The 26,618-nt window shown below is 37.8% G+C and overlaps 4 protein-coding genes across 5 annotated transcripts in view; 2 read left to right on the top strand and 2 right to left on the bottom strand.

The window, feature by feature from the left end:
- Positions 1-3,310, top strand: part of LOC139938944 (polypeptide N-acetylgalactosaminyltransferase 2-like) — a 75,047-nt gene extending 71,737 nt beyond the window's left edge. Inside the window, exons 12-14 of the mRNA XM_071934623.1 lie at positions 947-1,073; positions 1,607-1,726; positions 2,363-3,310. Of these exons, the coding sequence (XP_071790724.1) occupies positions 947-1,073; positions 1,607-1,726; positions 2,363-2,524 (409 nt within the window). The 3' untranslated portion in view covers positions 2,525-3,310. The remainder of the gene's footprint in view (positions 1-946; positions 1,074-1,606; positions 1,727-2,362) is intronic.
- A 13-nt stretch (positions 3,311-3,323) lies between these two features.
- LOC139938952 (uncharacterized) lies at positions 3,324-13,057 on the bottom strand. Of its 2 annotated transcripts, XR_011786245.1 has the most exons (6): positions 12,750-13,057; positions 11,834-12,144; positions 11,296-11,444; positions 10,736-11,142; positions 9,503-10,501; positions 3,324-4,717 (listed from the first exon to the last, which is right to left on the bottom strand). XR_011786245.1 is itself a non-coding variant. In XM_071934636.1 (5 exons), the coding sequence occupies exons 1-5, from the start codon at positions 12,812-12,814 to the stop codon at positions 10,465-10,467; spliced, it is 969 nt and encodes a 322-aa protein (XP_071790737.1). In that variant the 5' UTR covers positions 12,815-13,057; the 3' UTR covers positions 6,359-10,464. The 2 variants fall into 2 exon arrangements, 1 of the variants encoding a protein (XP_071790737.1); XM_071934636.1 differs by lacking the exon at positions 3,324-4,717 and having other exon boundaries at positions 6,359-10,501.
- Positions 13,058-13,120: 63 nt separating this feature from the next.
- On the top strand, positions 13,121-19,768 carry LOC139938972 (arpin-like). Its single transcript, XM_071934661.1, has 6 exons — positions 13,121-13,351; positions 14,618-14,693; positions 15,479-15,614; positions 16,139-16,345; positions 17,022-17,179; positions 17,584-19,768. The coding sequence occupies exons 1-6, from the start codon at positions 13,242-13,244 to the stop codon at positions 17,590-17,592; spliced, it is 696 nt and encodes a 231-aa protein (XP_071790762.1). The 5' UTR covers positions 13,121-13,241; the 3' UTR covers positions 17,593-19,768.
- Positions 18,879-26,247, bottom strand: LOC139938963 (V-type proton ATPase subunit D-like). Its single transcript, XM_071934651.1, has 7 exons — positions 26,083-26,247; positions 24,039-24,156; positions 23,395-23,474; positions 23,003-23,070; positions 22,240-22,284; positions 21,590-21,760; positions 18,879-21,007 (listed from the first exon to the last, which is right to left on the bottom strand). Exons 1-7 carry the CDS (start codon positions 26,121-26,123, stop codon positions 20,781-20,783), a joined length of 750 nt encoding a protein of 249 aa, XP_071790752.1. The 5' UTR covers positions 26,124-26,247; the 3' UTR covers positions 18,879-20,780.
- Positions 26,248-26,618: the final 371 nt, after the last annotated feature.

Raw genomic sequence — 26,618 nt, 5'->3', positions numbered from 1 at the left:
TATTAAACGCTCACGCGACGCTGTTTGTTCAACTTACAAAATGGCCGCACAAACACACGCTGTGAGATAGCTGTTTTGTCAACGTAGAAAATGGCGGCATAAGCGCATGCCGGGGCGCGTATTTAGGCCAGTGTGCTCTCTAGTTCTTATATATAACTCTATGTGTACAACCCATCTGGTCTGGACCCTGCCTCTCCCAACTAATCCAGACCCTTGTCATCAATCATTAAAAACACTTTTTGCATCATAAGCACACATACCCCTAGGTGTTAAGGAATTCCCAACTCAAATTAATATCCCATACATAGCCCAGCGGACCTACTTGTTTGAAATCTAAATCATTCATGAAGTACTGCAGCCCGTCTGATATATTTAATATTCTAAAGACATTAACAGCCATGGGGGGTTTCCACCAGGAGACTGTGCAAATTAATTTGTGTCAATAAACCCTGTTTTTACAGCGTGGTCTTAAGACTTTTTATGATTGTGCATTGTAGCAATTCATAAGAGGATAATAACTAGCTGGTGAAAACCCAGGAATATACCTCTGAGTGTAGTGACTTTGGAGTTTAATTAAATATGCTCCAAAAGGGTTGTTAATTTGATGAGTGGGTCCAGGGTTGAAGTCAAAGACTGGAAACTCAGGGGATGAGAGAATGATAGCTTATATAAGAATTAAACGAGAACATTGGCAATTGTAAACTGCTTAATTGACATTAGCTACTGTATAATATTAAAACGGTTAATGTTCTGATGTATCAACCCCAAGGCTTAAAAAACATCAAAAGCTCTTTTGTTTTCAAAAGACCTAATAAATGTTGGCCCTATTGCAAATTCTTTATTTAAAGACACAACTTTCAAAAAAAAGTTGAACTGAAGATGCTTTAAAGAGAAGATGATGAAGGATCTATTTTAAGGACTGATTTGACTCTCTTTTTCTTTGCAGAGTTCCAGACAAACAGGATCTAGCATTTGGAGCAATACAACAAGGTTCAATGTGTATGGATACACTAGGACATACAGAGGATGGTACATTAGGACTTTATGAATGTCACAATAGTGGAGGGAATCAAGTAAGTTTAGTACTTATTGCCCAAGAAATATCTTATTTCCCTTTTTGTTGTGTCAGTATCTCATGAACTGAGCTACATTCCTAGGATCCATACACTGTTGTTCCAGTGCCTTTGGATTAGTGCCAATGGCTCCAAACACCACAGGGATAATATGCATCTTCACTGGCCACAGCTTGCAAAGTTCTCTAGCCAAGTCTCTAAAACATCTTCATCTTTTGGAGCTACCCTTACATCACCCAGCAGATCTGTATTAATAAGATGGCACATCTTTCCCATCTTAATGTCCACCTGATCATTAGCCATTTATCTGGAGGTCAACAAAGCCACTTGAGTTCTCTCAGGCGGACGAGTGTTAAAATTGTCACTGTGAGGTCCCTTTGCGCTGTCAGTGTTTTCCTAAAAGTATGCTGTGTTAATTTGAAAACTAGAGAGTAGGAATGAATTCACAAACCACTGATGTATTTTCCCTTCAACTTTAACATGATCTTGATGATTTGGTAATAGTGTTTCTTGGTGATGTTTTTTCCCTACAGGAGTTTTCCTACACCAAAGAGAAGTTAATCAAACACACAGATCTCTGTATGACAGCTGGAAATGCAGAGTCTGGTTCACCTATAGTATTAAAAAACTGTCATGGCTATCATAGTTATCAGGTAGGTCAAGGTCTGGGCACCAGACACCCTTCAGTAATTAAAAAGTTAGTCCAAGTTTAAATTGACTGCTGTGACTGAAACCTGTGACCGTTGCTAAGGGCAGCCTGTGCTTTACTGCATAATAACCGGTAACCAAACCACAGATGCTAATTCAGAATCCACTTCAATTGTAATTTAAATTTTATTTTATGTCATGTTTAAACCATGATAATTCATAAAAATGTAAAGTTTTAAAATGTTGGGCTTACAATTTTTTCAGCGGATCAAATTGTGCGAAATTACATAAAAAGAGTTATGAAAGGAAAATAGACAGAAATCAAAAATCTCATTACCACCACTACACAAAAACTAGGCAGCACAACAGTTCCTAACGATGGCAAACTATTTACATCTTGTGTTGGGAATTTAATACTGTTATCAGACTCTAGTATGCAAAAGTGTAGTTGTGAATAGTACATGTACATGGCATAGATTACTGGATAAGATTTGTTCAGGTTGCTTTCCTGATTTGTACCTCAAATCCTACTTTAAAATGTACCTTGCACACAAATATTTATACCACTACTTCTGATCAGTTGTTTCTCATCAACAAAATTGTGGTTTAATGATAACTTTTTCCCCTCGTTTATTTTGTAGAAATGGGACCAAGCTGATGGTGGTCGAGTCTTCAAACTTCATGATACAAATCTGTGTATAGATAGTAAAGAAACAAAAACAAAAGGACTAACAATCCAGACGTGTGAAAGGAGAATACTAACACAACAATGGAAATTCTCTATGGGGAACTTAAGACACTGACAGTCCTAATAATGTAGTTTTAAATTTTAATTGCAGTTATGAATGTTAGCTGATATGATTGTAAATCAAAGTACTTTTATTAAAATGTTATGGGGGTTTTATGGCCAAGCCATATTCTGAAGTGTTTTTTATTTTTTTCCTTTGGTAAAAAAAACAACCTAAGTCAACGTTCTTGTGAAAACGAAAACATTATCCACATTTCAAGAAAACAAAATGTACAGTTATTGTTGCTATAATTATACAATGTTGTTGTTTATCTGCCAAAGAAAATAAAGTAGATAATTGATTAATGATAATTTTATTGCTTAAAAAAAACTAAATACTTCATTCAAATGTTCTTCAGGGGTCATTGCCTAAAGAACATTATTTCAAAATATGTTTTAATTTAAAGTGTTTTAACTGTATAGGGCCCTATACTGTATACAAAATAAGAGTTCAAAATGCATAGTGTTGAACTTTTCAAAGTACTTTGGAAATATATTGCATAATGAATTGATACTTTTGAAATATTTTTGAAAGGTATTCCAGGTGTATGATTTTAAAATATGTTTATTCTACAAAAATCATGCTTTTGAGATTTGTTTCAAGTGAAATGACTTTGCCAACTGAATCAAATGCAAGGAAATTAACCATCCTTCAAAGGCAGGCTTTAAACTGAAATTAGCTTTTGGGGGAAGCAATAATCTCAATCTTTGCTGTCATTTTGTGATGACAAATCATGACAACTCTGACCACACAAACATTTCAGGTGTTTTAAAACTACTTAAACTTACCCCCCCCCCCCCCCCCCAATCCCAAAAACAAAACACATAACAAATATTTTATTTTATTTGATGGATTTAAATGGTGATTTTAGTTATCCTAAAGGAATGAATGATCTGGTTCTAAAAGCTCTGGTTTTGTCAAATGAGTTGTCAAATTGATTTCCGTCCATTTTAATCTTTAAAAACCTTATCCACCGCAAATCTGGTTTTTGATGGGACTTGAAGGATTCAAATCAAGCCAAATTAACAATGGTGCCAATTAATATACAAACACAAATTGCAGCGTTTTGCTTGATCATTCTGTTTGATGAACTTTAAGGATATGAGCCAAATGTTGAGCCAAATGATATGAGCCAAATGTGTCTTTAGACAGAGACATGGAACTTCAATACTTTTGTTGTGAATGGTGTTTTGCTATCTTGTGAAAACTTTCAATTTCTTTATTTGGGAAACAAAACATTTGTTGATACACAAGTTGAAAAAAAAGCCAACAACAAAGTGTTTTTCAAAGAAATTGTGTGGTCTTAAGTTGATTTGTTAATTTGTGGGTATAAATGGGCGCTTGATAGGGTAGTAGTAATAGGAACCTCTGATGGCCCATATTAATATAGGGAACAAATATTGACACAAAGTAATCAAATCCAAAACTAACTGTTGTTTTTTTTCTTCTAGTTGTCTTGTTACCGACTGAAGACAGCTGGGCCTAGTTGTGAAAATGCTGAGTTGTTTTAGAACCAATCCAAACTTGTAAGAAATGTAAACACATGACGGTGTTACCACAATCTTACTTCCAATCCTAAGTTATTACCTGGATTGAGAACTATAAAACCAACACCAATAATAATAGTTATTTAAAATCAAATGTGCAACAACACCACTTAAATATTAATGTGTATCTGCCTTGCCAATTATTTTACAAAATTGATAGAATTTTAAAAAGAAGTTGCTTTATGATTTTTGGAGATTGATTTATATGCATAGTTTTTAGAAAGGGTTTTTGTGTAACTTATAAATGAAGGTGCACAGTTTATCTACCATTAATGAATAATTTAAAATGTAAAAATGGTAGACTCTTGAACACTAGATGGCAGCAGACACCGGGTCAACACAGAGCTGTGTATTTAGCCAGTTGTGACACAGGAGCAGTTTTCTGTTGGCGCCATTTTCGGTCCGATGTCCATTAGTCTGGCACCCTGTGTTCACCGAATGGCTTCTAATCAGCAAGTTGATGCTACCAACTCCCTCAATGTACTGCTCTTGGTCAACAACATGAACCTGTCTAAGAGCAGTGGCCTGGATGGACATATCAGAATTGGCTGCTACGGTTTCGGCTATGGCTGAAGTTTTGGCTATAACACCCTTAGCAACAGTTGTAGCCAGAGCTGTAGCCGCCAACACAGATGCAGCTTCAGTCTGATGCTACCGAAATCTACAAAAAAAGATGCAGAACAAAAACTAATGTGTGAAATGGTGCGTGTTTAATTTTTCATTGCGATTTAATTAAATTGTTGTTTTTTCTTATGCCAAGTTGTGTTTAACAAAAAAGAATATAATTGATTTCTAAATGTTTATTTCCGTTTAATGGTGTTTTTTTTTAGTTCTTTCCCTGCTTGTTTTCATGTTTCAGATTTTCCTTTGTGGATTTGAAACCTGTCCATTCAATAACATAGGGTTTCACAGCCAATTTCAACAGAAATTCATTCATTTTAACACCAGGTCATTTGTTTATGAAAATTCTTTGTAAGTTTTTTGTTTTGTTTGGCATTTCATTTCAACTGGAAAAAAATAACACTTGAAGAATGTAAATCATTGGATATTTATCAGCAGTGTCGTTAACAAATCAGGCAAGTTTTCTCATTTTCCCCATTCAATTTTTGAAAGATGTAGAAATTTTTGTTGAAAATTTGCGCCTTTCTCTTTTTATTTTCCGTTTGAAAAAAAGAAAATGAAAAAAAAAAGAGGAAAAAAACTAATGCAAAGTACACTTAATAGTCAGTTATGTATCTTAATGTGGTGTATGTATAATTGTTGACTTCTGTACTTACAACTTTCCCCATTTTATACTGCATTAAGTTTAATGATTTCCCTGCAGGTAAAAACAGATGAACAAAAAAGATTTTACATGGCAGAAAACCTAATCGGCAAAGTCAGGGATGCTATTTCTTAAAATCATCCGTCCATTTTTTCATGAGATTTCATCGATAATCCATGATATCATTTAATCATCATCTTTTTCTAATCATACCTAAAATTAAAAAGGAGTGTAGTGTGCAACAGAGGTACAGATTGATGCAATTTGTAGCGTGGATGACTTGTAGATATTTTGTAATCTGATGTAAATAGTTCCGATGTTGGGTCATCTGCGGGAAGCTACACTCTCTTTTTTGTAGATAAAAGTGAACAACATATTATGCATGCTGTGTTGAAAACAAAATAATAGAATCATTCTGTGTTTTCTTCCCTCACCTTAGAAAGAGAACCTAGAGAATGTTGAGTTTCACCCCACTCTATGCCCGCTCTGGCAGAGTAATTAACATCATATGACACCCATGTTTGGTGAAATGGTAGGCCTACATGTAACAGTACTTCACATTTGCAAATGTTACCATACAAATGTGTCACATGATGTTATTTTGCCTCGTATGAGTAAACATAAATTGCATTAAAATGGATGAATGCGTCCATAAAATGGTTTCACAACTGAGTTGCAAGACTGACTGACTGTTCTTAGGGTTCTGTTTTTATGACCCTCGCCCATCTATAGATCTCATTATTATTCCTGTCATCTTTGTCCAGTTTCCTGTATGCAATGACAGTGATATTCATTTAATAAGAAACATTGACCGACTTACTAACATGTTAATGGTTTAAATGGTTGAAAAACAAGATGGTTGTATCGCTGTCAGATTCCCTGTGTGACACAAAGGTAATGATATAGTTCTTGTTAAAAGAGACAGGGATCTGACTATTTTTGTGATCTAGCCTCAATTGGGTTTGATATTATAGAGCAAAGTATTGATACCACTTGTTATGCATTTATGACAAAATGGCAATGGATTTTGAACAATTGTACTTTTTTTTATTGGTCAATTTTTTATGATGTAGTATGTGTGGTAAATTTTTGCCATAACACACATGCCCGGCACCTGATACTATTTTGATAAACAAGCGTAAAACAAAAAGCATATTAAAATTATTCTCACATTTATTATGGGCGATATGTATACTCAAAAATCTTTTGTATACTTGAGAGTTGACTTGTGACATCTGTCATTTTAAATCATCCCAGCCGCTTTTGTTATCAACTCACAAATCCTGTATTTTTCTCAATAAATGTCTATTTTCCCATTAACTGCACCCTTGGACAGTTTAGTCTTGCCCAGTATACCACACAACTAAATGAGTCCTGCAGTTTTGAGTTCGATCGTTCATCTTTTAAAACTTAAAAGTCTAAAACTTCACCTTAAAACCTCACCATTAAGATTAAACTAAAAACTAACTGATCATAACGTGCGTGTATCAGAACCAATCCACCAGAAATATTACCATTGAAATACTCTCCAGGTCAAGAAACAAGCATTCAGAGATCCTAAAAACCACAGCTGCTTTTTTTTCAGTAACTGCAATCACTTGCATAACATCAACAGCTTTTTGTAACTCCTAAATGATGGATGATGTGTTGATTGGAAACAAGTGGATTGAGCTTGAATTGTCAACTTTTTCCTCTTGAGAGTATTTGTTGAAAACCTAACCCCTGAAAATTGGCAGATATATGACTTAATTTAAACTGCAAAGATTACACATGTAAAAATTTTACAAAATCTTTGTACCCGCAAGTTTCCTATTTACAGTTAATTCCCCCCCCCCCCCCCCCCGCAAAAAAAGGTGACATGTCAGCATTAAGATACTGGATGTGACCAAGTGTTAGTGAGTAGCAATGAGCAAGCTCTTTGTCATATTGACTTCATGTGCAGCCATCTTGTTTTCTTTCAATTAAACCAATGAGAACCAAAGCGAGGCTGGAAGACAATAACAATTTGGTTCCCTTATGGTTTATTGATAGTCAGTACCCATTACTGTAAGTGCAGTCAGGGAACGCTACAACTTTGTCATCAGAGAATGAGATATTCTCAACTAAACTTAGATTAAACAATTTTACAATAACTCCTTTTTTTGTTGGAATGTTATGTCCATGTAATGTAGGTATTGTGTGCTGCTCAATTTAATGATTTATCCCACCCATATGAAATTAGGAAAAGTAAACCGCAGCTAATCTGAAACATTTAAACACAGAATAAGTTGAACATGGGTGTTATGAATGTATTTTTTTCTAAAGTTTATTCTGGCTTATTTATAACTCTTTAAATTTGTCAACTATATAATTATAATAATATGATTATTCAGTTTTTGCTGAGATTAACATAATGCCAAAATGTGTAAATCCAGATTTATTGTGAATAGTTGTCAACACAAGGAGATGATCCTTAATTAAAGATAATTTTTACAACAACCTTGTTTGTGTGTGGAAATATTATTTTGGTATTGGTTTCACAGGTTTTTGCCAATGTTGCTTTTGTTATGTTGATTTAGAATGACAGCTTGGAAAGCAATGCAGGGGATTGTTTTGAAAGGAAACCTCATGTTGTGGTTTGTCTAGTTGTCTGGTTTAGATTTGGTTTTGACCTTGCCTTTTATGGCCGCTTCAATATTAACTTCTTATTTCCCTTCATATAGTGAGAGTTTCTCACAATGATTAACTCCACATTCTTGGCTATGAAGGAGTTTCACTTTCATAAAGGTACTTCAGTGTATCGTAAGGCAACAAGAGAATGTATCCAGCTATAAATATAGCTCCATACTAAAGGGGTGCTTGGGTAGTTGGTAGGCTGGCTTTCATACACCCCCTGCCCAACTCACTCTCTCTTTCTCAAGAAAATGCCCTTCTACAATCACCGGCCCCTATGCATGAGTACTATAAATTACCAACAATATGATTATTGCTTTCAATTCAATTCTACCCACTTCTGATTTGGATTTGAAACTTGGTGTAAGCCTGATACAAATGTACACAAAACTTGCACAAAATATTTTATCTTTTTGGGTGTTTTCTTGAAAATGTTACTGCCCCGATTTGAAAAAAAAATTGGCTTTTTGTAAGTGGTCTGCAATGGGTTACAATTTTGCAATGATGGTCCCTGATTTTAAACCTTAAGTGCGATTTGTCATGTTTCGTGACGTCGGTTTGATTTCAATAGACTGTCCAGCACGATGCAATGATGAAGTTTATATTTAAAGAAAATGTTTCTTTGTCAAAGTGGTTTCATCATCATGGTAGCCTTGCTCAAGGCAGTCGAATTATTCACTCCGAAAAAAAGACCGCCGCTGTATAAAAACCCACCCGTATTCACTGTGCGTAACATCGCACGACACGATGCCCCCGTACACTATCAGCATGCGTCGGCCGTTAGGCCGACAGCCTTGTAGGGTCTGTGTTGAAGCCACTGACCTCATTACTATAATAAGCAAAGAGTTCCCACGGTCAGGTCATTACCATAATGCCCGCGAAAGACGAGACATATTTACATTACACACGAGCATGATAGGGTCCAAAGGTCGTGATAAGGGAAGTGCGTGATTGGACGTCAAAATGAATAATTCATTTGCCTCACATCCTGTGTTGTCTGATAGGTCTGACGAAAGATATACATATTCATGGGCTGCATACTAGCATATCCGAGAGCCCCCCAAATTTTTTCCACTAGTGGAAATTTTTCAATACAACACATTAAACCCGGAAGTTACAGACACGACAAGGCTGTCGGCCTGACGGCCTCCGCATGCGGTTAGTGGTACGAGTGCGGATGACTTGTGTGCGCAGTAGTCGTACGATGTGACAGTGTGTATACGGGTGGGTCATGCGGTGTGATCGCACGCACAGGGTATACGGGTGGGTTTACAGCGGCGTCTTTTCGGAGCGAATAATGCGACTGCCTTGAGCAAGGCTATCATCATGGAGGACGGAGCTACAGGCTGCAGTATGCCTTGGCCATAGCCTTTGAAGATCAGCAAGGATGTCCGGACCATCAGTATCGAGAAGAGTCTAGAGAACAAGAGGGCCCTTGTCGCACTACGCAATGAAGACCGGGCAGCTTTCAAGAAATTTACAGAGATGTCTGATGAAATCCTTGTGCGTGTTGAACACCACATTCATTACCTGGGATGCAACGTTGCAGATAGCCGAAGTGCCATTCAGCGACGACGGCAGCTGGCATGGGTCGCCGCTCGTAAACTCACACCTGTGTGGGATGGAGTAGCCAGCAATTAAGCCAAAATGCAGCTCTTCAAGTCCACAGTCGAGACAGTGCTTTTGTATAGCTGTGAAGCTCTAGCGATCACTGACACCATGGCCAAGAATCTCGACGCGTCTCACCGTGCTCTCATGCGTTACAGCCTCGGTGTGCACTTTCCAGTACGGCTGTCCAACAAAGACTTGTACTCTCGCACATGCATAACACCTGCCACAACAACCCTGCTAAGGAGTCGTCTTCGTTTGATCGGCCATGCTCTTCGGAGACCTGAGGTGCCTCTCGCTACTTTCGTAAATCCACAAAACCAGCCATCTGAACCCTTTCGACAGGGTGGAAGCCTCCGCTGCACCTACATATCACAGCTTATAGACGACCTCAACGCCATCGGCCTACAATACGATCAAGCTATTCAAGCTGCTCTGGATCGGCCTAGATGGCAGAGATGAATTTCTAACATTGGACAAACCCAAGGTCACAACGTCTCGAGTCGAGTTCGGCCCGAGTAGCGTCAACTATATATATTCATTGCATTACAATGAGCCTATACTGCCAGGTCTCAAGCTGTCCTCCAATCTGAGACACCTGGCATCCGGAGCCAAGTATAAGGATATTCAATATTGCATGACGAGTTACTGACAACAACCTCTCCAGTGTTGTCTGAGAAGTCTGCCAGGCCATCTAATGAGATGAATATGCTGCTCAAGTGATGACTCCACACACAGGCCTATCAGTGGTGTCCCAGAGCCGTCGACTTTGTGGAAATGAAACTTCACCAAAAGCATGTCGCCGTCAAGAAGCCTCAAGGAAGCCGAAGTCTTTACTACAATTACAAAGGTTTCTTCTCAGAAGGAGAAAAAGTAGAGGCCATTCAAGACAAAGACGTGCCCATACCCAGCTCAGACACGCTGCAAAGACAACAAAAAATTGAAAATTAAGAATATGAATTGAATAATCTCAAAGTATTATTGAATTCTCAAACTTATTAGTTATTACATTGAAAATAATAAACATCACAAATATTATAAAATAAAAAGGTTCACAGCAACACTATGTAATGATGAGTTGGGCTGGACATGGGGTTACTGCAAACCTTTCTATATTGCATTTCCACCATGCAAGGTTTCTAATATTATACTTACAAGGTACAGGGGGAGGCAGTCTCAGGTGGCCGCACAGTCTTCCTCAGTGGAGAATAAGTATCATCCTCGGAGGAGGTGGGGCTGTATTTATGGAGAAGATTATCTACATCCCTTCGGCAAGCTCTCCGCCTCCTCTTTGACATCCTCCTCATTGAAGCGACCACGGTTCTTCCCCATTGAGTCAGATAGTCATCTTCAAATGTAGATGCTGATTTCATCTTGCCCGCGGTAATTCCTGGGCTCTCTTCCAGACGCCTGAAAAGTTCTTCTTTGAAGTCAGCCTCCTCCGATCTGGACTTGGCATTATGCCTGGATGAGGAAGCAGTGTGCTGAGAATGGCCCTCCTCAGCAGTGGCCGATTCAACGGCTTGAAGATCACCAGGGTGTTGCTGTGCGAGGGCAGCAATCTGAAAAATATAGAAACAGAAATTAAAATGACGACAAAATGGAATATGCTGCCACCTGAAAATGAAAAGCTGAAAAGAAAAATTGGACATCAATAGTTCTAGAGCTGCAAATCTTACCTCAAATTATACTCACACTAACCCTTGGTGGCTTACCATTTTCGGTCGCCGGTTGAGGAATGCAAATTTCTGGAGGATCCATCTCTGTTTATACGTCAGGTCAGTCAGCTTCACACCACTTTTTTTCTTGCTCAGTTTGGTGTAGTTATCACGATTGCTTTTCCACCATGCATTTATATGTTCAGCTGAAATAACACAAAAATAATAAAGTACATAGCAGAAAATAATCACAATTATAAATGACGAGACATTATACTGTACTGTAAAGTTTGTGAGCATATCAAAAGGAATGCAATTATAAACTTTATTTTAAATGTTTATTAAGCCCCTAATTATTTGAGAAAATAGAATTAAGCTGTTGCAGACAACTTACCAACCAAATGGACAGATAAAAGCAAAAAATAGTTGATGGCCTGATGTTTTGACCCTAGCAGAGTTTTCTCGAAGGCTAATTTAGCCTTTGATTGAGAAAGACTCTGCCAGGGTCATAACGTCAGGCCATTTACTATTTTTTGTATTAATTATTTTTATTTTTGTTTAAAGCCCTGGTTAAAAATCAAAGTTGATACCTTACCAGTGAGCCCCAACTCCATGGCTTTGTCCTCCAGGGCTTTGGTCTTCCTGCCGCGTTGAGCTTGGTCTGTGATGAGCCACAGGTATGTATTGTCTTTGTACCACTCTATCAGGTCTAGTTCAGCAGCGGAATCTTGAATGGACCAATCATTCTTCTTCCTCCTAGAGGACTTCTCAGCCTTTTTGGTCTTATTGGCGCTCCTTAGAGGCATGTATAAATACTTATGATGTATTTGTTGTAATCCTTCTTGAGTGGACTCCTCATCTGGTGATCCTAGGTGAGTGGGCTCATCCTCATTTGAACCATCATCACTGTGGAGAGCAGAGGGGAAGTTGGACTTCAATAAATCATTCATACATGACATTGGAGGAAATATTGAAGACAGTTTGTGTCTATACACAAAACAGACAGTGGACACTATTGGTAATTGTCAAAGACCAGTCTTCTCACTTGGTGTATCTCAACATGCATACATAACAAACCTGTGAAAATTTGAACTTGATTGGTCGTCGGAGTTGCGAGATAACTATGAAAGAAGAAAAACCCTTGTCACACGAAGTCGAACTTGTGTGCTTTCAGATGCTTGATTTCGAGACCTCAAATTCTAAACTTGAGGTCTGGAAATCAAATTCGTGGAAAATTACTTCTTTCTCGGAAACTACATTACTTCAGAGGGAGCCGTTTTTCGCAATGTTTTATACTATCAACCTGTCCCCATTACTTGTTACCAAGTAAGGTTTTATGCTAATAATTTTTTTGAGTAATTACCAATAGTGTCTACCACCTTTAAACTTAACTGTTCCTTTTTAAATTAAATGATACTCTCGTCTGTTATTTTATATGTGTTGTCATGATTTAGTAGAAGAAAAAAAATTAAACGAAACTAAACTTAACCATGGAGGTAAACTAAGTATACCAAGTAAGAAAGTATGTAGCTTCTCCATTCGAGTGCTGGCTGGAAACGTTCTCTGTCGCAGCCATTCGTCCCTTGCCGTCACGTTGTCGCTGGAAGGTCGTTTCCAAACCGTCGGCGAATCTTAGTTTTCCCCTTTTGACGTCGCTTTGCCGCAAAAATTGTGTGATTTTCACGTCATCGCCTTAGGAATGCGGGGTCTTAGCCGCTACTATGTGAGCAAGGATACTATAATTAAAATACTTCATTAAAACCGCATTTGGCCCAATTATGGTTGTTTTTTAAGACGGTTTTTACTATTTTCTTTTGTAGGCCTACCAAACGGTTCCGACCACTTGAGGGCGCTGTGGTAAGCTAAAAGTAAATATTATTGTTTTGACACAGAAAGACACCAATTTCCACAAATGACGACTTCCCTCGTTTTATTTTATTTTGATGACCTTTTGAAGACCGGAACTGGTTTGAGCTAAGATTTGTAGACTAGAAATTGACGCAATGTCTCGTGTTTATGACAACAAGCCTCTCCAATCAATTCCAGTTGAGAATCACACATGGGCGGGGTGTTGGAACCCAGCACGGGACAACTTGTTGAACAAAGTTCCAGGGTAAGTGTACGACCCACACACACAAACTGAATAACACTAACAGGGGAGATTCCACACAGTTAACGCTTGGCTGGGTTTGGGAATGGTGCTATGGGTGCTGGGTGGGGCTTGCTTTAGGAAAACTTTCCGTATTCTGCCTCCACTTTTTCAAAAACATTTACTTAAAGAAAACCTAATTTCAGGTTAACGAGATCTAATATTTAATAATTTAAGTTTAGTTGCGATAACGTAACCCTCCTGCTGACGGGGGAGGGCTACGTTATCCGTAACCCTCCTGCGACGGTGTAGCCGTCGGCAGGAAGGTTACGTTATCGCAACTAATTTAAGTTAACATATTAGTAGTAGCGGATGAAAAAGTTTTGGCAAGATACAGAAACTTTTCCTCCCTTTTTGGCCTTGCTTACTCGAGGTTCGTTCCGCTGTCGTCTCCATGGAAACTTCTCCAACAAACGTCATAGTTCTAGGAGTAGGGCTCAGTATTATATAGAATACCCATTATCCTTCCACAATCTGCAAACAAAACAAACTTGAAATATCCCAACTGGATTAATGCTCAGTTAAAAGCCATTGGACACTTTCGGTAAACAGTATACTATTGACCAAAGGCCCACACTTTGTGTATCAGTGCATCACAACTTATATATAAAACAACAAACCTGTGAAAATATAGGCTCAATCGGTCATCGGAGTTGGGAGAAAATAACGGGAAAACCCACCCTTGTTTCCGCACGTTTCGCTGTGTCATGACATGTGTTTACTATAAATCCGTAATTCTCGTTGTCGAGAATTGATAATTCATTAATTGTTTTAATGTTTTCTCAAAAAGTAAAGCATTTCATGGAATAACATTTCAAGAGGAGTCTTTTACCATTACCTTCTGTAAACCCTGTAAGTTGTTCGTAAGTCTGTGAACTTTTATTTATTTTTCTGTTTCGAAAGTGTATAATGGCTTTAAAGCCATTGGACACTTTCGGTACAGAAAAAATATTGAACGTAATACTGTTTAATCCCGAAAGTGTCTTATGGCTTTAAGCGACAAACAAATGGGCCTTCCAAATCCTATCTCGGGCTGAATTGGCCAATGTCCCCAATATGATAGGTATGGCACTACAGTACAGGTTACTTTTAGTACAGGTTTGCTATTTCCATTTTTTTTCTATATGAGGGTCAGTTTTATTGAATGTATCCTTGTCAAAGCAGAACTGTTATACTGTGATTCTGCAACCTGAGACATCTAATAATTCTTCTTTTTAATTGTCATACTAGTGGTCCGGGTGTTCTGATGGATGGAATTCTAATGGGAAGGTCTCGTCATGTTATCACAGATTCAGAAAAACAAAAGGTCAGTTTAAATTTAGCCTGCCAATGATTTATCTTTTGTTTCTCGATGGCTTCAAATGGAAAGCAAATTAATAATTTGCAAGAAAACATTGAACAGGGTTAATTGTATCATCGAGCCCATTTGTATCAGGCCTATTTTGATTGTGGCATTTGTAAGTAGTGCTGAGTACATTTTGTCAACCATGAAGTGTAACGGCCTGGTCAAACAAGGCCTTGATAACAAGAACGACAACAAGAATGTTAACAAAGCACGCCCTGGATTGGTTGAATAAGCGTGGGTGTATTCTGCGTGGAGCAGTTCAACCAATAGAATGTGTTTTCTTTGCGCCGTGATCGTTATCGTTTTCCTTATCGCTGCAGTGTGACTTGGCTTTAATCAGACTAAATAGTTACCAATTAAATATTTTTCAATTATTAATTCCTGTCCTTAATTTTCTTTCAGAAGTGAGACTTTCAAGGAATTTGCTGTTTGTTTTTGTTGTTGTGACATGTTATTTTAAAAGGAAATAGTTAATATTTAGAAATGATGCGGTTCAGGGTTGTGTCATCCCTTGAGACCAACAGGAGAACACTGTAATAAAACATTCAAACTCCTAAATAAAATATAAAATAATTTTTAACTGTTGCTAATTGTTCACTTAAATCATGCTGATTGGATTTGCTCCAAATATCTGTCTCTAACTGGGCATAAGTAAAAACTTTATCCCTAAGTTGTTCTATGTTAGGTGTCATCTTTTAAATAAAACTGTAATTCAATTTTTCAAACATTTTGTGTTTTGTGTACAGTTTCGATATGTTGTGCTCCAAGTTAAACCATCGGTTGCACACAAACGCAAATTTGATAAAACTAGCGGAGTTGAGATTGAGCCAAACTTCAGTGACAATAAAAAGGTCAACACAGGTCATCTAATGTCTTCTTATAGTAAGTTATGTAAATCAATAGGCCTAGTTCATTCCAATACCAAGTATTACCGTAGGGAGGGGGAACAAGAACGATTTCACTGAACAAGAATGATTCTAGTCGACTAGAGCAAGCTAGTCGAAACGTTGAGACCAACCCAAGAACTGACTCCATGATAGTGCAGTTAATTACGATGCTATAAGCTAAAGTAGTAGTCCCAGCCTATTTCTGTCCCAGCCTATTTCTATACCATCCGTCCAGGTAATAGTTAATAAGCAGGGCAGATCTTTTCAGAACTGAGAAGTCTCCCGAACACCCGAACATTCAAACAATCTATTCCGCGGTAGTAGAATTAAGCAAGACAGTTCTCTAAGAACAAACTCTACCTGACAAGTAGATACACACATGGTGTTACCGCAAACCAAATGCTAACAATTGTTTTGAGTAATTACCAAACATGTTCAGTGCTAAGACAGTGTGTGCATCTTCTTGAAGAACCATAACAGGCATTAATTGCAACATTGTATGACTTTTTATTCACCCAGAAACAGAAGCCAAAGGTGTATCGGACAAACTTACAACATCATCAGTCAGGGATCTCATCAACAGACCTGAGCTGATCAAACTGACATCTAAACATGATAAAGCTGAATGTATAGCACTGTGGGCAGAGGAACAACAATTGGATAGTATTGAGCTTGAGAATGGAGATACAGTCAGACTGAAGACAGTTACTGATTCACCTTTCATATGTAAGTTCTTCTGGACATGTACATTTATGTATCTGTACTGACTGAAGACAGTTACTGATTCACCTTTCATGTGAGTTATTATGACTTTTACATCAATGTATACTAGTCACACAGTCAGACTGAAGACAGTTACTGATTCACCTTTCATTGACCTTAAGGATGTACATTTATGTATCTGTACTATTCACATAGTCAGACTGAAGACAGTTACTGATTCACCTTTCATATGTAAGTCCTTAGGATGTACATTTATGTATCTGTACTATTCACACAGTCAGACTGAAGGCAATTACTGATTCACCTTTCATATGTAAGTCCTTAGGATGTACATTTATGTATCTGTACTATTCACACAGTCAGACTGAAGGCAATTACTGATTCACCTTTCATATGCAAGACCTTAAGGATGTACATTTATGTATCTGTACTATTCACACAGTCAGACTGAAGACAGTTACTGATTCACCTTTCATATGTAAGACCTTACGGATGTACATTTATGTATCTGTACTATTCTCACAGTCAGACTGAAGGCAATTACTGATTCACCTTTCATATGTAAGAGAGTAGAGAGGATCTGAATATTCAGAATGATTTATTGGAAATAGTTCCCAGTGTAGTATCATGGATTGTTCCCAAGGATGACTCTGTTGGTATCTGTTTTCTATCGTCCTAGTCTCATTGGCGAAGCTAGACACAGTGACGAGCCAAGTCTCTAATTACGCTGGAGGAGAGAATGTTGGAGCATCTTGGACAGATAAAGTCATGTCAATGAAGTCACATGATTCAACTCAACCTGCTGATGATGGTGCTGGTGCTGATGAGGATGAATGGGTAAGATTAGTTGAGAAATGCTTTACATCAAAACTAAACCAAACTCAACCTGACTCAGGGTTGTCAAAATAAGTATAAAAAAACAGTCTTTGTTAAAGGTATCTTGGCAATTTTTGGGGTGCTGAAATAATATACATTTAATAGTAGCGTCTGGGTTTGCTGGCTGAATTTTGACAATGCCTAGTTTTAGGTGATTCTTTGCTTCATTTGCCGATGTACACTATTGGGGTATAAGATAAAAAAGGGCACACACAATCAAACTCTTTTTAAAAATTAGTATCAATGTTGGAGGGAAACCTTGGGAATGCAAAGAAACCCCACAGCCTCTACGGTCTATCTTGTTTTCCTTTTGCCATGATACCAGGTTTACTAGAATCTTGTCAAATATTCTATATTTGCTGCAGGATGATTGAGATCTGGATCTTCACAAAGTTGCAGGTCAAAGGTGAAAAGAGCCCCCCCCCCTTGACCAAACAGTCAAAGGAGAAGTATTAATGCCTTATGTACTTTGAAAAGTAATAATTGTATACAGTTTTTAAATGATGAGCATTATATTCTTCCTACTTTTAAAAGTATGTTTGACGTGAACAAATCTGCAAAAGTATCATTAAATAGCCTTCAAATTATGTTAAAGCATACACTATTCTGTATATGTAGGTCGGCCCTTGGAAATAAAATTGTTCTACTTCTTCCTAGAGCCTAGCCTTGCTCAAGGCAGTCACATTATTCACTCCGAAAAGACGCTGCTGTAAACCCACCTGTATACACACAGTGTAGCGTGTATAATCACATTGCACGACCCGACTTTCACCACTGACCAATGGGGTCCCGCTTTTTCACGGGCATTATGGTAATGAGTTGACCGTGGGAACTCTTTTTTGGTGCTTATTATAGTAATGAGGTCAGTGGCTTCAACACGGACCCTACAAGGCTGTCAACCTACTGCCTACGCATTTGGATAGCGTACGGGGGGCGTATGTCGTGCGTTGTGGTTACACACATAACGCACAGTGTAATATGGATGGGTTTTTACAGGGGCGTTTTTTCGGAGTGAATCATTCGTCTGCCTTAAGCAAGGCTACCTAGGGCCAAGTTTCATGCCTGAAATATACAAATTTATTTAAAGTAACTTCAAGACTTGGTTTATTTGTTTTGTATTGAATTACTGTATGCCTTAAGAACAAGAATTTATAACTAATACAAACATTGGATGCATATGAGTGGCTTATTGCATAATATAATCACAAGATGAAGTCTGGATAATTTCATTTCACAAAGCTCGGCCTGTTGGAATCAAAAAACCAGATTTCAAAGAGAAAATATATTTTGCGCCAGTGTACGAATTAAATGCATGAGATATTTATTTTATACAACTCGCATATAAATCCTTGTCAATTGAACATTTTTTCCGAAAGTACAAAATGGACATGGAAACTTGTCCACCACATACTCTGAATATTCTATCAACCTTTTTGTAACAACGGAGACAACTCCATGTAGACACAAACCTTGTCCATTTTGACACAATGTGAGAATCCCAGCAGTCAATTCTTGGCAAATGACAAGGATCTGTGTGTGGCTTAAAATAATTCTTAAAAAGAACACAAGATCTGCACCACTTTAATTTGGTTTTTAGTTAATCCCTGGCATACATTGTAAATTTTAGTTTAAAAAATCATCATAACACAATCAAATACAATTTCATATAATCATTGGTTTTTATTTTTAGTTTCCATGACATTACAATAATAGTAGACAACTCGAGTTAGCCAATAGACTTAGCATATGTCAATAATGTTACATAACCTTCTATTTTTATTACATTAAATACAATATAGTTGCAATAGTATCAATATACCATATATCTCCAACTGCTAAAACATTCCTTACAGACGAACAGTATGACTGTCTTTGATGCAATTTTTCATCTTTATCCTCTTAAAGAGTTTAAACAAAACCATTTGTGTTAGTCAGAGGGAATAGACTGGACGTCTGCAAGATGGACCTTTCATACAAGGCACCATCTCAAAGTTCTGTCTCACACCATGATCTGAATTAATCAGTTTTTAATTTGCCTTAAATATTATACACGGCTGGGTAGGTGTACACAATCTTTACAACTATTGAATCATTTATATAACTATTGAGTTTGCAAAACTCTTGAGTTTGCATATGCTCTACACAATTAAGGAAAATCATTCTGACATTAACTAATCAGGCCCTGGGTAGTGGGTTTGAATCCTACCAGAGTTGCCTCTTGAGGTTTATCTGCAGTAATCAGAAAGCAAAGAGTATTTTGCTAATCTCACAGTGATGTAAGGTTACTCAAAAAACAGTTTACTTTATCCTGGATGCAGTTATTATTATATTAACAATCGGCCATGTGATAATAATAATAGTACCATTATAGCAGTTTGACATAAGAATTTTATAAATAAAAATATTATATTATATAATCATCCTTGTTACCAACAGTCATTTATTTAGTTATCCCGACACCCCAACCAACAGAAACGAGTACTTTACTAACGCTCATCTTCAATGCTTAAATTACAGCACTTTACACTCGTACATCACCCTAGTGTGTAATGCCAAGACATAGGTGTGAACAACCTTATACAGGATTCGTTTTGAGAAAACCTATTAGTTAAATAACCAGAAAGAATGAAACCATTGAAGACAAACACCAAATAAATATCAAGAACTTTGTCAAGAACGGGGAAGAGAAAAAAAGATTAAAATTCTCACTATCCTTTGAAAAAGACACCATTTCCAGCTGTGTGCACAATTGTACAGAGTGTATAAGTCATCTCCTCTAAAAGTCTCCATAACAACAATAATTAAAAAAACCTTTCACCATGAGATGATAAAAAGATAATCAGTTTAATTGAAGTCTTAAAGTTAAGTTGTCAAGAGCACCACACAAAAACTCTTAGAACAGTTAACACATGTAGACATTCATATATTATTGTATAACTTCACAGAGTATAACTTCCAGATACACGTTTATTCATCAGAGTAGCTCATGACTAGGTTACAAGGGTTGTGGGAATAGCGCCCTCTAGTGTTGATGTATTACATTTTCAAGTTAGTTTAAGCCCTAATTTCCTTTGGTGAAGTGGTACGTGAAGTTATTTGTTCGTCAAAACTTTCCACAAACACAAAAAAAAGAAAGTTTGAAACAATAACGTACAATAGACCAGTTCCACGAAATATGTAAATTGCATGTCACACATGCTCAACTAACATGCCCAACTAACACTGGTTGGCAAAATGAAGGAACATCCATCCATTTTGTATGGGGATGATGGTGGCATGACAGACTTGTTGTGCGTCTGCTTAGTGCACATCTCTAAGGTGTTTGCCAACCAATAGTGTCTGTTCGCATGCATGAATGTAATTAGGATATTTCATGGGAAGGGTCTATTATTAATGTATTTCATTATCGATTGTAATATACAGAGCTAGTAACAGAAAAAAAACATGGTTTTCATAAACATTAAAGGGAATGCCTTAGAGACAGATCAATTTAAAGATATTGATATTTTGACATTCCCAAAAGGAAGTGGGGCTTTTACATCCTACTAGTTGACTATTTCTATCAAGTCTCAAATAATAAATCTTCATCTCTTTCATCTGATATAAGATTACCTCCTTCACTAAAGTCTTCACCTGCTTTCTTACGAGCCTCAAGCTCTGCCTCCTTCCTCTTCCGGATGATCTTCTTCTTTTCTTGAATCTTCTTGAGACGGTAAAACTCCTCACGCTCTCTCTCATCTAGCTCGGTGGTGATGTAAGCGATTGTGTTCTCAATACGCGGAATGATAACTGTAGAAGAAATGGCAGGAGATATGAGAAAATGCTGAAGTTTAACACCTTGATCTTAAGAAAGAATGAACCCAGAGCTAAATAAGATCTTCATACAATACATATATTGAACTATTTTGGATCGATGTTAACTTAGCACCCAAAGTGACTCTAAGGATCCCCCTACTTTCTCCCCGAGCTAAACTGCTAAATACTAGACTCCTTTTCTATTATAATAATACCAGGTTCTTGTAGTGCTTTATCATAGCACTCAGTATTTTGTCCTGCACGGTATGTGGAGCTACATTTCTGAAGTATGAGACCTATTCCTTTAAAGCACAGTGCAACGGTTTACAAGGTGCTGTGGTGCAATATGCAGCCGATTAGACCAGGAACACCGGGGCGAACCACTGGTTTCCTTTTACGTGCGTTTTACAACACACCAGATCAACAGCTTAACATCTCATCCGAAGGACGATGCATCATGGTTAATCGCTTGGTTAAGGACACAAGTGTCATGACTGGGACTCGAACCCACACTCTGCTGATCAGAAACACCAGAGATTGAGTCTGGTGCTCTTTCACAACACACCACATACTCACCATGTTCAATAGCATTCACACGTCTATTAGTGATCTTAATCACTTCATCAAGAGTCACAAACGATGTCTGCAGCGACGCTAGCTCCACCAATAATTGAACTGCTTTGTCATAGTTCTTCTTGAGTTTGTCTATTTGTTGACCACCTCTGGATAACCCTGTCAACTCGTATGCTGGTATAGAGGGAAAAGATATAAAAGTTAGTCAAAGTTTGTATGAAACGATAGAGTCAAATTACCTTATCCCCCAGTTTATGATTGGCACAATTTCTCACAATGGGAGACTTTTGAGACGCTGGCAACAGCAAACATAACAGTCCTTTTTGCGGCTCTGAGCATGCGCGCACATGCTAAGTATTGGGCCAGTAGGTATGAGCACATGCACTACTGGCAAGAACTGTGAAAAAAGGACCTCGCAAATTCTTCCGTTGATCTGAGATTAATGAAGTAAGCAAGCAATGGAATTTAAATGTTGTTAAAATTACTCCTAAATCATGCTTTCCATTCCTATGCTAAGATTTAAATCTCAAACTCGGACCAATTACGTTTGAATAAAGCAGTCAACTCAGATTTCTAAAAATGCTGCCAGCACCCAAACCAAAAGAAAGTTTGAAAATTCACAAACTTATTAGAAATTAATGGCAAGCACTTACTGTCACCACCATCAGTGTAATGCTCAAAGACTGGGAGAAGAACACCTACAAATAAAAAGAGAATATTTAATTAGGTTACAAGTGTAAAAAGGCAAGAGCTGAGTCACTCTACAGGGTCCTGAAAAAATAGGAGAAAGCGTTTCAACTCATAGTGCCAAGGATAAAATGTCAAGTACAGTGTATGCACTGGACGCCATTTTTGGTTAGCAGATCTTTTGATGCAACAATAGATGCAGACATTGAGCATAGCTATCAATGCTATAAAAACACATTTGCTTACTGAAATGGCGTCCATGTTGTTTTCAATGTTCTAACGACAGGTAGAGTTCCAGTTGTACTGACAAACATTGCTGAATGGCTCCCACGGGTGACTACTTTGCACGCACGCTTGTTAAAATTAGAGTAACTCGCGGCAGCCTTTCACAAGGCCAGGCCCGTACCCAGGTTTTTTATTTTGGGGGGGGGGGGGGGGCGATGAATATGAAAAAAAGTACATTGGTGCGATTGGGTTAGAAATGGGCGTGTGATGGGCTAAAATAGCAGCTTCGCAAGCAAAGCAAAGGTCGTGCAATTGCGTTTTGCACAATCTTTCCCCTTAATTTCTGCCCTAAATAAAAGTGTTTTCATGAACAGCAAATTCTATGGATTCTAGGGGTTATGAGCAAGCAAGGCCTGCTGGCAAAAAATGGCATGACGAGATTGTTCACCCCTGGGATTGAGGTTGGGCTGTACCCTTTTATTGAAGGTCTAGTACCAAGCCTACCTGCAACGTTGTCTCTCTTGGACCTCACTTTAGTTTTTGCTCTTGTTACATTTTGAAGCACCATGTGACTGCAAAAAGAATAATGACAATGTTCATTCAAAATTATTATAAATAAATAGAAAATGTGTTTAAACTGTTGTCACTTAATGATGATGTTTGTATTATTATTGACTCATTGTCACCCGCCAGTAACCCTTGTCAGCAATTTGCCAACCTATTAATGAAAGTAGAGTAACAAACACTACGTTTCTTTACTTATGTGAAAACCTTCACACAAATTATCACCCACAAAATGAAGTACAGTAAGAAGAAAGAAACCACCTTATTTCATGGCTAACAGCACTATTTCAATTGGTTCAGTTTTGTCAATAACTACTATGCTTTGTACTTACTTAAAATCCCCAGAGGCGAACTTAGCTTCTGCAAGAGATAAAGATGCTAGCTTCATAACTTCACCCATCAATGTCTTTGTCTGGAAAGGAAAACCACCAACAAATTTTAATTTAAAACTCCACATTAGTTCATTTAGATTAAAACCTGAATCGCCGCTCTTTCAAACAAAACGGTGACCAAATACATTGCTTTGCATTAAACAATTACGAAAAGTCGAAAGGTTATAAAGATACATGTGTTTGTAATTATTTAAAACACATAATTAGATAAACTATGTTTAATATTAATTTCATAAATGAACAACTAGTCCTCAGATACAATCCTCCAGAATTTACCATTTGAATTGAAGAACCCAAATCACCAATCCTTATTTGAATTGCTTCAATCCAAACAAGCCTATGAATCCAATGCACAAAGTCTGAGGTAAACTGTTTTGTTTTAATGTCACTAAAACATGTGCTCAGAGTTTGATGACATTTCCACAGGTTGGTTATAAGTGTTTAGGGTTAGTAGAAGATTTTACAAAACTTAAGGCTAGTCCTAACTGGTCCTAACTCGAGATAAGACTAGTCTTAACTCTTTCTGTGAAATCCACCCTACAATTGGATTGTTGATTCTGTAAGGTTACAAAACATCTAGGTACCTCTATGATCTTATGCAAGATTTGTCTGAATCTTAAAGATAGAGCATCAGCTTTCTTCTTTAGGAGACTATGACCTTTCTGAGCCCCTTTCAATCGCACCTTCATGTTGGTCAACGCCCTTGGAGAAACAAAGAAAACGACCCAGCTTTAAACTTTGCATCACTTTCAAAAAGTTATAAAGGAAAACTAGAAGACAGGTTAATTTCACAGAAGTCGTAACAGGAGAGTGCTGCGTGCAGTTATCTGTGCATACCTGCTTAGTGTGCCATTTTTGAAGAGGCCAACTTTGTTTGCTCATATCAAATATGCAATAAAGCTGCAACACAACCTTTGAAAAGCCTGCCATATTCACTATAACAAGATCGGCCGATCTGGGCAATCAGCCGATCGAGCTACGCTATTGGAGGAGCTATTGTTCGTGTAGTTATCGACTGAACGTGCAGAAACAGTTTTGAGCCATCTCACAGGAATGGTTTGCATGGGCGACCTACATAGCGCAGGAATGGTTTTGCGCAACAGTATCGATCGATCGCGCAACAATTATGTTTGTGCGATCGACCGATTGTTGTGTAGGAATGGTTTTCGCGTGATCAATTTAGCGTTCAGGAATGGTTTTGTGCGATTGGTTGATTGTGACAGAGAAGATCACCGATCAGAGCATTTTTTAGTAGTGAAACGCAAGAATGATTTTTGTGCAATGTCCCCTTACCTTTATCATCTATGTTCTAGTTTACAGTTATAACGCAAAATCAAATAAAATAAACAAGGGTATGAATCACCTAATTCATCAATGGTTTACTGGAGTATGCAAAAACATTCCTAGCTAGCGATTGGAACAAACAATCTCCCAAAACAATTTCTGCATGATCGATGGTTCACGCAAACATATTTGTTGCGCGACAGCTGAATGAACGAATAGCTATTCCAAATAGCGCAGCGCGATCAATCAATCACGGCCAAAAATATACACAGCACAGTGTTGCATGATGATGTATTGTAGTTCGTAAGTAAGACCATGGAGGAAGGAAGAGCAGAAGCTCAAACGAAGGGACTTCAAAAGTCAAACCTGCGGTACCGCGGTCGTTTAACAACACCTCGTAATCACCGACATACCTTATACCACTCTATGCTTATACAGACAATGGGCGACCTGGCGTATGTGAGTTTACGCGTGCGCACTTGGTTCTTAACTCAACCATGGTGTCGTATGTCGTATTGATATAATACAGAAAAACAACTTTTTTGAGACCTGATAAAATTTGTGTACACTTGTGCTCACCAAATCGAAAAACACAATTGAATACCAACTACCCTCGTGTGCTAATACCCATATTTTGAACCACCGCTAGTGACCGGAAAGTCACAAAAAATGAAAAAATATGCCATGATGTTTCAGTGAAACACCACAAACGGTAAATGAAAACGTGTATATTCACAATTCTTGTCTCCAATGATTCAACTTTACACGAAGGCAACGGTGCAGAGCGGCAGTACCGCACGTTCTGTACAATGAGATCTAATCCTGCTCGTTAATCGGCCGTCCAGCTGGAGGTCTCCTATCTTTTTCCACTGGTCAGACAGGGGCATTGTCAGGGTATTCTTTTGTTACTCTGCGGTTTTGCGGGTTGTTCGAGCTCCTTCTTTTCCTTCCTCCATGGTAAGACTGTCACAGTGTCAGTGTCACTAGCCCAGCAGCATCAGGTCATGGAGTAAAAAGGGCAATAACTAGGAAAATGTCAAGTTCTAATTTTATAACATTTCAATCAAAAGGAACTTGAAATGAAGCAATTGCCTCCGTTGCCTCTGTAACTTAATGCAAGTATCATGTCTGCACAGGCCAGGGCCAGAGAGTAGGAGCTTGTGTGGAGTGGCTGGCTGCTTGGTTGAATGATTGAATCATCATGCATGGAGGTAGAAATAGAATGAATGAAATAAAATTAAAAATCGTCAGCTTTTGAGTTGGTTAGTGCTCGTTTGTTCCTGTGCATGCAGTAAATATTCTCAGATGAAAATAAAAATAAGTAAATAAAAGTAGAATACTTACATACGCGAAGGGAAAATTACAATTCTTTCTTTCCCCGACATTTTGAATCAGATGAGAACTACTCTTGTTTCTGTACGGATATTACGATATCATGTAAATTTGGGACCGACCCACACACACACACATACAGCACAGTAAATCCACAACCAAAGATCTTGTGATGAAGTGATGTCACTCAAACCTCAATCCCAATCGTTCGCTCTCCTTGTATTAGAGCAACATACGCTAGGAAAAGTCGCGGTGAAATCGAACAAATAATTATGAGAACGAAGTTGTGCAGTGGCACAACAGTGAACTTTAAAGGTCATTGATTGGGTACGCCCTCAACGTTTGCGCGCAAGGGCCGTCTTCAAGCCATAGAAAATAATTGACTTTTTAATACAAAAAAAGACAGGCCTAAATGATGGAAATACTTATAAACAAAAATGGAGTAGAAAAAAAAAATCGATTATAGATATTTTATTTGTTGGTTTCAAAAACTTAAGTTTCCATTCGATGCCTAAGGTTTCTTTGCCAAAGACTGGTGAAGTTTAAGT

The sequence above is a fragment of the Asterias amurensis genome, chromosome 1, assembly GCF_032118995.1.
Source record: "Asterias amurensis chromosome 1, ASM3211899v1".
NCBI lineage: Eukaryota > Metazoa > Echinodermata > Asteroidea > Forcipulatida > Asteriidae > Asterias > Asterias amurensis.
This window is presented reverse-complemented; position numbering and strand designations above follow the sequence as displayed.

What these genes read in the sequence shown, in the direction of transcription:
- LOC139938952 (XM_071934636.1), bottom strand. Translation starts at nt 12,814, where the DNA reads ATGGCTGCGACAGAGAACGTTTCCAGCCAGCACTCGAATGGAGAAGCT. An exon ending in GCTACATACTTTCTTACTTG is followed by an intron (nt 12,145 to 12,749) that starts GTATACTTAGTT and finishes TGCTCTCCACAG; the next exon opens with TGATGATGGTTCAAATGAGG. An exon ending in TCAACCGGCGACCGAAAATG is followed by an intron (nt 11,143 to 11,295) that starts GTAAGCCACCAA and finishes TATATTTTTCAG; the next exon opens with ATTGCTGCCCTCGCACAGCA.
- LOC139938963 (XM_071934651.1), bottom strand. Translation starts at nt 26,123, where the DNA reads ATGTCGGGGAAAGAAAGAATTGTAATTTTCCCTTCGCGTAT. An exon ending in TCTTGCATAAGATCATAGAG is followed by an intron (nt 23,475 to 24,038) that starts GTACCTAGATGT and finishes TTTCCTTTCCAG; the next exon opens with ACAAAGACATTGATGGGTGA. An exon ending in TTCGCCTCTGGGGATTTTAA is followed by an intron (nt 23,071 to 23,394) that starts GTAAGTACAAAG and finishes TTCTTTTTGCAG; the next exon opens with TCACATGGTGCTTCAAAATG.
- LOC139938972 (XM_071934661.1), top strand. Translation starts at nt 13,242, where the DNA reads ATGTCTCGTGTTTATGACAACAAGCCTCTCCAATCAATTCCAGTTGAG. An exon ending in CAGATTCAGAAAAACAAAAG is followed by an intron (nt 14,694 to 15,478) that starts GTCAGTTTAAAT and finishes TTTTGTGTACAG; the next exon opens with TTTCGATATGTTGTGCTCCA. An exon ending in TACTGATTCACCTTTCATAT is followed by an intron (nt 16,346 to 17,021) that starts GTAAGTTCTTCT and finishes CTATCGTCCTAG; the next exon opens with TCTCATTGGCGAAGCTAGAC.